We start from the raw sequence: 14,430 nt of genomic DNA, 5'->3' as shown, positions 1-14,430 counted from the left end.
GCGCTAACCTTTGTATTGTGAGTTTATGATAGATTTTATTTTATATTTAGTTTTATTCTAATAAATTTCCTAGCCGTGGCACTGTCGGTGTTTTTTCTACATTTGCTGTCACAATTTTAACAGACTTTACAATAATTTAAATGCAATAATTTTCCTGTAGCACGTTATTTATGCCTTTTAATCATTTCTGCTGCACCCGTGTCTTATACCAGCTAAATAGGAACATAAGTAAGGCAATGGCTACCAAATTAAGGTGAGCAAGAAATATGATTATTCAGTTATCACTCGACCTGTCCCTGTTTTACCTTTGGCAGATTTATATGTATACTTAAAACGTCTCTGACACAACAGCTATCAGCACTGTGCAGTAGGGCTACATTTTTACTTTCTCTTGGGTAAAGCACACTTGATGCCATATAAAGCAACACTTACCAAGTTCAACTGGCAGTGACTAGATTACATACAATGATGTTCTGGGGCATCGTCCTTGCAGGAAATGTTAACATTCTTATCCAGCTGACATGCACCTTGGTGAACCTTTGAATGTTTACAATGACAGCAGTTTCTGATTTTCTTTTGTGATGTGAATCACACATTCCACATAAGTAAACAATACCTCCTGTGTAAACTAGTGCATGCATTCAGATGCAGTGTTAAACCAAGGGATACCTCCAGCTGGGATTGTCTAGAAGGCAAAAACTTGCTGTTTAACAGACATTGTTATGCTAGGACAAGAGACTGTGTGAAACAAACAGAAAAAGGCACAAGGTGAATCTGTATGCTTTTTTCCCCTCCTGATGAAGGATTGTTAGCAAACAACAGAACTTGCTCCTTAGCAAACAGTAACACTCCTATGCTGTCTTCGCTGATAAATAAGACTATTTTGTATTTAGAGTAAAACTGTCTTACTGGATCTGTCTAGGTCAAGAACCGTATCTCAGCCACACTGAGGCAACTCCCTATTTTTGTTTAAAGTGTATTTAAAACTCTGCATCCTTTAATTGAACCTCTTTAAAGGAAAAAAGCTAATTGTACACCCAACAAGCATACCTTTGCTGTGGTTGGCGTAGCTCTAGATTTCCTGGCAATAAATTGTTTCTGTGCTGTTTTGCAGATGGCATGATATACTATCATTACACATCAGCTCTTGACCTACCTGAAGTCTTGCCACAATGCCCGATAAGTACGTTGATTATGGTAAGAGAGTTAGTGAGAGACTCACTCGGTAGGAACACATTTGTGATGTATGGTATTCGAAGAATGGGCAAGCATATGCCACATTCTATACTGGCATATTTACTTTACAGAAGCTTTAAGCATAATCCGTACACTTGTCTACCCCCAACCCTGCATCAGAACTAAATTTAGCAGAACTACTGTGGGAGCAAGACTGCAGACAATCCAGTGGAGTATGGGTAATTCTTGACACAGTACACCTGTCCCCTGAGCGGTAAGACCATAAAAGGCATCAAAGCAAACTGAGCACAGAACAACATATGGAATGCTTCCCTATAAACTACCAATAGGAGACACTGTTTGTGCAAGTAACAGAACAGCTCTGGAAATGAGCCAAGCTCTCACAGGTAGCCTGCCATCAACAAAAGCCAATGTCAGGAAGCCATGTCACCTGTGATGAAAGCAAAATTTGTTCCGGCATGTAGACTTACAACCCTAAGTCAGTTCCAACACTGCTGTCTTTTTACATTTTTTTAATGGTCAGCTCATGTAGAAATCTGAACACTGTTAACATGACACCTGATTTTTATTTTTACTTTTTTTAAAACACTTTGTATGTAGAATTTGATTATACAAAAGTTACAGCAAGTAACATCAAATAAGCAATTTAGTCAAGTTTATGAATGAAAAAACTGCAAAGTCTTAACAGTAGTAAAAAATTTTACTTACATCAGGGTAGTAATCAACACTCGGCACAAGTCGTTCAATCAGTCCCTCCAGTGATCCAGAAATCACATTCCCATCCTGGTAGACAGGGTCTCCACATCTCTCCCCCATGTCTGGCTGCACATGACCACTGCAACTCGAACCAAGCATGCTGGGAAAAATAGGCTTCTGGGGCATAGTTTCCTGCAAAGTACAAGACACAAATTAGTAGGGAAAGTCATTTTCTGCATAGCACAGCTCATGTACCTTTAAGTCAGGGTGGCAGGATTCCAAACATTTAACATACATGAATGTGTCTGAGCAAAATCATTTTTTTTGCATGTCTGAAGCACTAAAACACCAGAAGCCAATTAATGTACAATTGTTCATAAAAAAAAAAAAAAAGAACAGTAGAAATCTTTTCCACAACTACATAACTATTAACAGCTTTGAAACTCTGATATGTTCATTGCTTCATAAGACAGTAAAGGAGGAAACTGGTGAGCCCAAAACACGGTATGACTGAACAAAGCTGGAAGTAGCCATCTTAGTTTCATAATCTGTTCGAACTCATTTCGTCATTCTTTCAAGTTGTCATACCGTCTTTTCTCAGCATTATTTATTCTGTTGCCATTTCCAGAAAATCATGCCATTTCATTGGAATATAACAGCCCTTTTGTGTTGAGCCCTCCAGAGGTCATTGTCATAGCAATAGATTTTAATTACATGACAGTGCCAGGTATCCAGCTCCTACTGAGGCCCTAAATATGACCCCCCCCCCCCCAGCAGGCATTTCAGGATGCAGATACAGCAGGTAGAGAAAGAACTGCGAGTTTAAACAGCAAATCAAGGTGGAGCTGGGAGGGATGAACTGAAATGGCTAAATATACCCATGTTCTTGCATATTATATCTTAACATTAATCATTCCGAGAATAATTTTATAAAGATATATGAAGTGAAAATGAAAATGTGTAAGTTATTCTGCGTTTCATTCTTTCCTATGAATATCAGCTGCAGGCCCATTATTACACCACATGGTGATTTTAATCACCCTGCATTGGCACATGGAAAGCCACAGTCTGATGATTAAAGTACCTGAAAGGTGAAACTGAAAGAACTCTTTAAACAAGGTCCTGTATCATGAATTCCATGAGAATGATATTAGGGTTACTCTTGTATATGGAAATCTGTTCTGTGCTGGCATCTGCCTTTTTAAGATGCTGACAAGGCATTAGAATGCTTTGCCTATGACCTGGGTTCAAGAAAACAGTCAAGATGCTGGGTGTATGACTTCAACAACAATGGTAGAATAGCTGAAGGTGAGCCGGTCAGTACATGTGTGTGTGTGTGTGTGTGTGTGTGTGTGTGTGTGTGTGTGTGTGTGTGTGTGTGTGTGTGTGTGTGTGTGTGTGTGTGTGTGTGTGTGTGTGTGTGTATATATATATATATATATATATATATATATATGTGTGTGTGTGTGTGTGTGTGTGTGCGCATGTGCGCATGTGTGTGTGTCTGTGTGTCTGTGTATGCTTGTGTTGGGAGGAGATGTAAGAAAAGTGGCAACATGACTCATCCTGTAGAATCTTGGAGACATGCAAAATGTAAAAGCTTAAATGTAAACCCATATGTCACAAGATGGGTTGCAAACTGGCTTAAGGACAGAACCCACAGGGTTAGAGTTGCTGGCGCTGTGTCAGACTCCAAGCCGGTTACAAGTGGTGTCCCACAGGGCTCGGTCCTTGGCCCCCTATTGTTTGGCATCTACTTCTCAGAAGTACAGGCCAGCATGGGAGGACTTTGGCTGACAAAGTTTGCAGACGACTGCAAACTGGGCGCCATAGTGGAAAGTGCATCGGACACGGATATCCTTCAGAAGGGACTCACGGAAACAGATAGCTGGTGCCAGAGCCATGGCCTGAAGTTAAATGCCAAAAAATGTATAGTCATACCCTTCAGGAAAAACAAGGTAACCCCAAGCTACCATATAGGTGGCAATCCACTAAGCACAGAAGAGGTTATCAGGGACCTGGGGACCCAGGTTGACAGTGGCCTTTCTTTTGACACTCACATTGCTAAAGTGGTTAGAAAGACCTTCTACATTGCCCACCTGATCATGAAGGGATTCACATCCAGATCTAGTGAGGTCATTGTTCCCTGTACTCTTCACTTATCAGACCAATGATCGAGTACAATGCCCCATTCGGGATGTATCTCACCAGACATCTGCAGCAATTGGAGAGACCCCAAAAGTTCCTCACCAAAAGGATAAAGGGACTCCAAAATCTGTCATATGCTGCCAGATTGAAGAAACTCCAGCTCTATTCAGTCGCATACCGTCTGCTCAGAGGTGACATGTGCCTGACATACAAGGCCATGTCCAACCCGGAATTAATGGACATGCTCCACCTCAAAAATCCAAATCCACCCAAACCACTAGAGCAAGCGTCTTAAACCTTAGCACGGACATAAATAGGACGTGCTGGAGGGATAGATTTATCACTCAGAGACTCCCTATGCTGTGGAATAAAATCCCGGTCCATGTGAGGCAGAGCACCTCGCTGACTCTGTTCAAGAGAAATCTAGACCTGTGGATGGGAGATCGAGGTTTACCCTGGAATCATCTCTGTGTCACTGCTGGACAGAGGCACAACAAACTAATGGGCACATTATTTTTTCATATAAGGGGTGGCGTAAGCCACAAAAATTTGGGCTAGGCTTATAAATGCCTTAGGGCAGATAGCCTAGTATAAACCTATGAACCTATGAACCTATGCATATCCCAGTGACAGTGCCAGTACCAGACACCATGACAGATGTATGGCAAAGGTCTGAATCTCCTGCCCCAGAAACAGACTTGGCTGGGAGAAGGAGACAAGACATCCTCAAATGACTTTGCTGTGGAACTGAAGATTAGTATCAGGTGATATATGGGCAGGTCACACTAAAAGAAAGAAAACACTTAACATGAGTCTAAACAGATCTGGTATTTGTCTCTCTAATCAACATTAACATGGAGATTCTAGAAAAAAAATTTTCAATTCTTACCTGCTCAGTAGTGACTTATAGTCACAACAAGCAAATGACTGTTGCTACAAACTGACATTTCAGGTAAATACAAAGAAGGAATCTATGAGGCGCAAGAGGCCTTGCAAAACATGGTGGGTCCCACCCCTAGGAACTTATTTACATGATTGCTGTTGGCATCACTCCAGCAGAGCATGTTGACTGACAGGTTTAGCCAGTAAACTGTACAGGACATTCTGAGCTCTCATTTCAAGTTTAAGGTGGTTGTATTTGTCCTTTTACACAACAAGGTGTATCACCATGTTATCAGACACAGACAGGTGAACTACGCTTAGTTCTGTCACTGAGAGCCCTCATGCCAAGTAAATGCTGTACAATCTAAGGAGAGAGTTTACTTGATTCATCTGTTATCTGGGTAAAACCCAACAGCCATAACCGCTTCATTTCAAGGGAGACTCAGAAGTGCGCTCTCACTACTAACTTGCTCAAAGGCAAGCAGTCTACAAATGGAGCATGAGGAAGTCAAACTCAGGACAACAAGATGAGCTCAGTAGCATATCATATACATAACATTAACACCAAACTGCTTTATGAACACTGTATTAACAAAACTACAGCTGCGACAGTAATCTTAAAGTATTAGTCTGTCTTCACAATGGTCCGTACTGCTCAAAACCTATGCATACATGGCACAATGCCAACAATGAAAAGACAATAGCGTTTGGTATTACTATAAGCTAGGGATATCGTTAGGATGATTTCACAAGCTTTGCTCAGGTTTGTTTTCTTTCTTTTTTATTTCAGTCAGTAATATTGCTCCAAGTCTTTTCAGTATCTGTGCAGGTACTTCCCAGAGTTTGTGATTTCCAGGACATTTTCTCTTAAACTAGCTCCTGCGCTCACAACTGTGGGAGGCACTCGGTTTGCTCATCTCCTCCAACATATCTCTTTCTGGGGGGCAGTACCTTTACTGACTGTTTCTGTGATCAAGGTACATGTGTTTTTATTCCCCTTAGGTGTCAGGAGAGAAGCAAGCAGACATTCCGGTGCACAAACACACGTGAGTATGCACACACACACACACACACACACACACACACACACACACACACACACACACACACACACACACACACACACACACACACACACACACACACACACACAAACACACACACAATTGTCTCTCTCTCTCTGTTACTGTCACATAAAACAAATGCCTCTATGCACTTATACACATTAAAATACATGTGTGCATGCCCATATATGTGCATAAATGCATACACACAATTGTACATTTACATCTTAAAACATCTTTCAGTACAGCATCATCTGCAGTGAATCAGACAGTAATGCTACTTTATACCACACTTGAAAAGAAACAAAGGTTTCCTTTATTCCAGTGTAGCATGCAGTTACTTTCTCTTGTTGGTCAAACCCATGTTAACAGTAGCACATCCATAAACATTGGCAGCACAAATGCTATTATTAGTAAAACATGGATGGTAGATCTTATTTCTTCTTGGTTTTACCTCAGTCAGTTGACAGAGGCTCTGGATGTCAACATATCCTGCATGGCAATAAATGAAAGACACAAAACTGAATGCCATATTTAGAAGGAAGCAGATAAAAGCCAAGAAGTAATAGGTAAATGTTAATTACACATATTTGTGTTCCTCGGTTGACCTCAAACCTCTGCAGTCTTTCACTTGTCCCTTTGTATTCCTTTTCCCTACAGGCAAAGGTTGTATGTCACACTTCTTAGCCATCACTCTGCAGGGATGGGACTTCCTTTTTTTATGCCCCCCCGCCCACTTACTATTCATCCCTCAGTGCCATCTCTCCTCCTTCCACACTTTCAACAATATTACAGGGAAGCTCACAAACACATCCATTTGACCCTGGTGGAAGTCTTGTTTGCATTTCGCTCACTTCCAGCTTCTTTTTAGTACTGCTATCCTCCTTTGGAAAAGCTGCCAGGCAGTGTTAGCACCTGAACTCTCCCTGAGAGAGGAGACCTGAACACTGGGTGATTAAATCCACCCCCCCAACAGACACACACACACACACACACACACACACACACACACACACACACACACACACACACACACACACACACACACACACACACACACACCCATACAAAACCAGCCCTCCAGTGCTGTGAAGTCTAAATAAAACGGTGTCACCGTACCTTTTCCCTCTGTATCACTGCTCTGCCTGTTTTACTTAATTTTGTGATAACTAGGCAGCTTTTGTGTAAAATAATGTGAAATAAATATATATTATACAAAAAATCAAAGACTATAAAAAAAGAACAGATAATAATTCCTCAGAAGTAAAGAAAATACTCTTCAAGCAGGTGAAAATCCAACACACCCCGTGAACAGTGAGACCACCAAAGTTAAGTTAAATAATGAAACACTCATAAATCACAATGTGAGTAAACACGGAGCAGACCAGTACAGTACAGAAAAACAACTAGCAGAACCTTACTAAGGGCAGTGAAATGGGGGTATATACTTAATCTGATAGGCTGGACTTTGTTAAGGGCTGCACTTAACATTGCTTGTAGCTTGGGGTCCTCATTAAAAATAGATGCAGGCTTATCCTAATTCCAAGCAACCATCAAGAAGGAAAAGGGTCTCACCCAGCATCAATCTTTTTAAACAGTAACCCTCTACAACAGAGGGCATAGAAAAGTAAACATTTCAAATCTGTCTGAAGAAAAACTCTAATACAAACTGAAAGATGGCAAAGAGGAGCAGAAATGTCCAAAACATACGAAAACGACTGCATTCGAAAAGTAGGCACCGTCCAATTACATGACAGTGGCAAGGGCATATGATGGGGTAGAAGACTGCGTGATGAAAGAAAGTGACAATGTGTATGGGGGGGGGGGCAAAAAGTACACTGGATCATGCTTCATAACACAGCAAATCAGGTCAATGCCGGTCCGGGTGACAGGACAGTTGGGAGGTCAGACCTGCAGCCCTCTTGTCATAATTTACAGTATGGAGCAATGTGTGGGATACTACACTGAAGAAATGATGAATCAGGGGAATTCTAACTACCTTTGTAAGCCCAGAAGTGAAAGAGCATGTGTCATTTAAAGAAGAACAGCAGAAAGTGCAATGTGTAACCCCGTCAGTACCACCACCACAGGCCTGTACAACGTACTGGCAGTTCAGCACTGCAGATTAAGAGTACAAACTGCTAACGAGTTTCGTCCACAGGTTGATTCTCCCTGAGTCTCCATTTGCTGTGTAGCTTTGAGCTAGTCACTTCAGGCTGTGCTCCCAGGTTGCCCTTGAGAAAAAAGCAATTGTGCCTGATAGGTTTACCTGACTAACAAATAAATAAATAAATTAAGAAATATTTCTGACTTCAGTCCAGTGCCATTGCAAACTGAAAACTATAGATAAATGACAATTTTAAATCCAGTTCAGAACAACTCCCTTGGCAACTCTAATTAGGGACTTTTAAGGAATCAAAAAAAAAAAAAGAATGAACTTTGCTTTAGTCTGGAAGTTGTGTCTTTCTTAGGAATTGCTATCCAAATCACAAGAATAAATTTACCTCCAATAACAAATGGCCTGCACCTTTTCCCATACCAAACTGCTACTTCTGTGAATGCTGTTTGTAGTTTTACATGAACTGTGGCTTCTTATGCAATGCCATTCTGAAAGTATTATTAAACTATGCCCCTTTTAAGAATGTTGTTTGCTGTTTTCATGAGCTAGGCCTTGCTGTTGAGTTTAAACATATTTCTGCCTGATTCGTTGTAATTTCCCCTATAACCAGTCCAGTACATCTTGAAAACAAGATGCATTCTTTTACAGCCTGTCAAAACAACTTCCAAATAAACTGCAACCCTGTACTTCCTCCTTGGTTTGTGCTGTTTACATTTGCTGTCTGGAATTGTTCATTAAGTGTAGGATTGCTGGTCTTGTGTTTCACTCCACCCACCTGCTCATGTGTCCACTGCTCTTTTGTGCCAAGACATGTTTACTATTCAAGATGATTCAGAAAATGTGAGGCTTTTAAGTACAGTTTTCTCTAGGGACATGGAGGCATGCTTGTTTGGTAGTGATTGCTGAAAACAACCCCCCCCCCCCAAAAAAATGGAGTGTTTTTTATGTATGCAGCTGTACACACATGTATGTTTGTGAAGTGGACAGTGTGACTCAGCAAGCCACTTAACCATAGCAGAGATTCCAGCTGACTGAGAAAAACACAATTGTGTTTATCAGACCCATCTGGCAAATAGATGAATACATAAATACATAGACACATAAGTAAAAGCCCCACAGTTGCAAACAGTGTTCGATCAGTGGTGTGAAGTTCATGTTGAAGACATTTTTGTCTTATGAATGCTACTACAGGATGCATGTAAGTTTGAGTTACAGATAATACTTTGTTCATTGAACTCTGACATGGTACATTTAGTGTCCATCTCTAATAAGAATCCAAAGGCTGTGAGTTCAAGCCTCACATCACACTTATGGGTCAAAGTTCACTGTAATGGATTATAAAGATTGTTGGTAGCTTGGATGTATATTTTATGAATGAACCATAAGCTTGGCTGTCTTTTCCACCTGTTGCAGGGGTCCTTAGCATCACAACAATTTTTACAGCATAATTCTTATTTAAAAAACAAAAACAAAATTAAATACAAGCCAGCTGTTGTAAACTAGGAAAGGTTAGTGGATACAAACGTGTTAAGTGATAGCAGTTTTAAAATCAAATAAAAAAGGTCAACAGAAGTCATTGAAGTTTTAACCACACATCATATCTAAAGACTAGCAACCAAGGAAAAAAACCTCAGGACTTTGAGACTTGTCCCATTATATCTAGACTCAGTAGCAACATTTTATGAGGTCTGTTGTAACAGTTAAGAAATGCGTAGGATAGATTCTCTTACGCACAAGGAAGATTGCCCTTATTTGTAGATATATTTACTAACAGCTTAGTATTTCATTTGTTCTTATTTCACAACTTATTTTGGTTCAGAAAAATTATCTTGTTCATTTTCACAATCAATTAAACAAAATCTTATAAACTGCTAGAAACTAAGCGCAGAAAGATGCCATTTCTGTTACTATAATAAAACACCAAAACATCACCTAAGTAGCTGTTGTGTAACTAGAAACATGGCTGAAAAGTGCTTGCAACAACTAATGCTTATGACACCACAAACAGTTCAGAAACAAGGCAAGCTGAGAAGATGCAAAAGCGGGATATTTGAAACTTATGATCATAACTGCATAAGCTCATTAACACACACACACACACACACACACACACACACACACACACACACACACACACACACACACACACACACACATACACATACACACACACGCATATAATTACCAAAACATTTACTTTACTTTTCCCCTGCACATCCTGATTGAAAGCAGTGTTAGAGTACTGGGGATAAAGAGTGTGTGTGTGCGTGTAGAGTAGAACTATAGCAGGACCCCACACAATGTTTTCACAAACACAGATAAAGCTGAAATATATACAACATTAATAACACACACATACAATTACGCCAGACTTAATGTTCTTTCTGGGGCTCACTTCAATACCTCAACAAATGTTAGATGTCGGACACACACAGACACACATACGCCCACACACAGGCACAGACACCCACCTACTCTCCACTGCATGGTTTTACTCTCAGGTTATTCTTGCATTTTTTTAAGAACCAAACATTCCTTTAGTCTTCAAGGTGATTCATGCTTGAGTAATTTATCTGAAGCCTCACCAAGGTCAAGGACTACATATACACTACACACTCACTGTGTACATTATCTGCCCGTGTTCAATTTCTGCCAGAGCTTTACTAACAAATGGCAGCACCAGTTGCATCCATGTGAAAATAGTGAGAAACTCAAACATCTGAAACAAGCTGCAACAGACTCTTTTTTCAGATGTAAGGCATTACTTTATTAACAATATTTTTCCTAAATAAGAAAGGTTTGCTTCTAATTAGTCCATCTAGAAATATCATTCCTACTCAAGTAAACTCCATAAGCCAATGATGATAAAAACTGTCTTTTCTTACCCTCATGTTCGTAATAAACCAAAGGCACTCAAATTATTCCAGACTTTGCTGGTTAAATCCCAGGCTAGGTTTGCAGTGTAATGGCTTCTGTCACTAAGCCAGTTGGTTGCCTGCCTTCGGCTCTTTTAATGCTAGATCTGCTCAGAATGAAGAAACAGTTCCCGCCAGTGAAGGGAGCTCAACTGTAGAAGAGTTTGGAACAAAACAACCCTAATGCTGCCCAGGCACTGGCCAAGGCTTTTACGTCAGGGCTTAGCTCAGATTTCTGCTTTACCTACTACATCCAATCGTAGACACTGAAGCTTACTTCCCTGATCTCTGACTGTTATAGCTGCTGTAAATAAGAAATGACAGCAGGCCCCGCCTCCCCACCCCCTTCTTCTATTTATTTATTTATTTAGTTACATTTTTTTCACTAAGCTAAGCTGCATACACAGGTCGAACAGCGTCACTGTTTTTCTTTACTAGTTGACAGTGTTAACCAAAGAATATCTTACCTCAAGTCCACTTCCCCAACAAACATTTTTACTAAATGCTGAACTCTTATAGATCAGAGTTCAAAATTTGAAATTAAAAGGAGCTGATTGTCTGTCTGCTTTTTCTTGTAGTCATCTTTTGTTTTCACTACTAATGAATGTCAGCAGGATTATAATTTTTCAGTTTACAGTTTATAGGTTCTAGTCTTACAACAGAAACATGAAATAAACCCTTTCTGTTGCTGTATCTACCAGAAGAGATGAAATCTCATTTCTGTACACATAGAGAAGAATGCAGTCTTGAAAGCTGAAAGTGGAAATGTTGTTGAAAATATAAAATAAAATGCACTCTTGTACGCAGTGAAACTGGACAAGAGCTGATCTTATTATTTCTTTGCTATGCAATTAAAAAAATAGTAATAAAATGTAATTTTTAGGGAGGCATAAAATATCAATTTCAGTAGTTTCCGATTTTCAGGAACAACTCTGATGTTTTTTTTTTTTTTTTGCTTCTGGTGTTTGCTGTATTTCTTCTAAGATGTGTGACTTTTTTGCGACAGAATAGACAGGATATATGTTGACATGATACGGACAGTTAAAGCTATGTATGAGCTGCTAATTAGCTTTATCCTGGGTTTGGTTCCCTCCATGCCTTCTTGCATGCTGTGAGTCTTTAATTAAATCACTTAACAAGACCAGTACCTTTATATTTGAAATGGTCCAACTGTGACTAGGGTGTCTTGACTTGATTAACAAATGAATAAAAACATAAAACCTGTTTTACAGTTACAGATTTATTCTTCAGAAATATTTGCTAGTACAAATCTGTTGCGTATCCAGTTTTCTAAATTGATTATAATGCTATATTTATTTAATAATTGCTGTAATTGCTATTAATGTGATCCACGGTTCTTGTATTAAACTGAGCTGTGACTCATAAATTGTGTATGTATATATATATATATATATATATATATATATATATATATATATATCTTACTTCCTTTATATGCATGCATAGACTTTGTCTCCAATAGTGCGTCATTCCAGATTGAGAATATACTGGAAGAGGAAAATTGACTATGGAGGTCCACATTACTGTACAAGTCAAGTATCTATGCTTTTTCAATTTTAATTGTTTGTTAGGTAAATGCACGTTAAGTAAGCGGCTGCACCACAGAGAGAGAAAGAGAGAGAGAGAGGGAAAGAGAGATGAGTCGCATTACCAGATTATAGCCTTAATCATCTACACCAAACTACCGATTAGGCTGTGTTTTGGATCACTGTTTCACTCTAGTGGAAGCTGTGGGCATAACTGCTCTCAGATATTGAAAAAATGAATGACATTCATTAAATTTAAACCTAGACCATTAGATGGAGTTGATATTCATTGTCTGTATAAAATTCCAGTGCTCTGTGATACAAATCCCCCCCCCCCCGCCCAGAAAAACCTCAAGTCCTTGGTTTCATTGCATCAGTGTCTATTTGCCTACCATGTAAGTCTGAGCATGTAACAGTACTGCCAGGTTACTGCAGAAAAGATGTACGTATACCTCCTGCATTTACCAGCAATGTACTAGGGAAGGCATACGCCTGAGAACCACAGGTCTACAATAACACTGGTACTGCCCAAAGTTTAAACAGAACCTGGAGAAAATGTCCAAGAAATAAAGAAACATGCAGCCATGTAATTTATTGCATTTCAGAACTTTTTTTAATTATCTGTGTTTTTAGTGGCAATTCAATTGAAAGTAAATTTCATCAAACGTATTATGCCTCCTCAGAATAGTTTTTATTAAATAAGATTAAGTAATAAGCATAGGGAGTAAAGCCGCTTGTATTGACCCCCCCCCCCCCCGAACACTTCACTTAGGGCTTCATTTTCTCATATACTGAGAAGGGATGTCTGAATTTTAACTTTCCTATGGCTTCCTTATATCGGTATTTGTGTATTGCTCTCTGTATAAAATACACCCTTACAGTCTAAAGTGTAAGCATTTGTTAATGCCTGAAAACAATGCATGGGATATTAGGATGGAAATTAATGATCCCAGGGGGCATCTTAAATGTGTAAAATAAAACAGACATACGGAAGTTGGGGAGTGAGAATTGCATCTGATTAGCCAAATGAGGCTATTAAAGAATTCCAAAAATAAATTAAACTTAGTTTACAGAACTGAAAAGTGTATGGGAAATTCCAAGTTGTTGTGTTGTACATATGTTTGTTGTTCTCTCAGATACCACAAGGAGCTAAGTCTGATTCATAATTTCCCAACTCTCATCTGCATTTCTAGCCCTCTCCTCAGTCCTTTAGCAGCACAGTAGGTAACACATTTCCTTCTGATGACAATGGGAAGTAACAAGGCTGTGGGTTCTAACACCCAGGCTAAATGATGAACATTTTCAGTAATGACTGGTACAGGGACATGGGTGTTACTAAAAGACAAAATTCAGTTTTCCAGATGCTGTTTGGTGACTGTATAGATCCCACTTGTTTATATCCCTGTGACCTAATGTTGTACCTATAGCCACAAAGGGAGATGAGGATAGGCTACTCAGGAAGTTGCTCATTTCTTTCAGCTGTCATTCCTTGAGTCTTCTTGTGGAGGATTATGTCTGTATGATGATGACAGTTAACAGAATAATGTTTGGAAGTTCAGAGAACTGGGTTGTGAGTTGGCATAATAGTTGTATTTACCCTTATAGACATGAAGTACAATGTTTGAATGTCACCATTACTCTCAACCTCTTAGTGCAAGAAATCCGGACAAAGCCAAAAATAATGGTGGGACAAAACCCCAAAAATGTGACAAGAGTTTAAATATTGATCATATTAACTTAGAAAGTTTATAGAATAACAGTATTTGTGTTGGCATATGTTTTCTGATGGATTTGAAGTCTGCAACTCAAATATATGTCACTATTTAGTTTATTCAATCATTAGTGAATTGTCAGAAAACAAA

At 39.3% G+C, this 14,430-nt stretch overlaps 1 protein-coding gene across 4 annotated transcripts in view; it reads right to left on the bottom strand.

Moving 5' to 3' along the window:
- The window catches only part of RASGEF1A (RasGEF domain family member 1A), a 2,436,720-nt gene that overhangs the window by 47,005 nt on the left and 2,375,285 nt on the right, over positions 1-14,430 (bottom strand). For 3 of the 4 annotated variants that reach the window (XM_044056272.1, XM_044056274.1, XM_044056273.1), the window contains one exon: positions 1,906-2,085. In XM_044056272.1, coding sequence (XP_043912207.1) covers positions 1,906-2,079 — 174 coding nt within the window. In that variant the 5' untranslated portion in view covers positions 2,080-2,085. Of the gene's footprint in view, positions 1-1,905; positions 2,086-10,991; positions 11,278-14,430 lie in introns of those variants that run through there. The other variant, XM_044056271.1, reaches the window with a different exon arrangement.

The sequence above is a fragment of the Protopterus annectens genome, chromosome 14.part0, assembly GCF_019279795.1.
Source record: "Protopterus annectens isolate FY-2018-M chromosome 14.part0, PAN1.0, whole genome shotgun sequence".
Classification (NCBI taxonomy): Eukaryota; Metazoa; Chordata; order Ceratodontiformes; family Protopteridae; genus Protopterus; species Protopterus annectens.
Note: the sequence above shows the minus strand (reverse complement) of the source record. Positions and strands in the feature narration are given on the sequence as shown.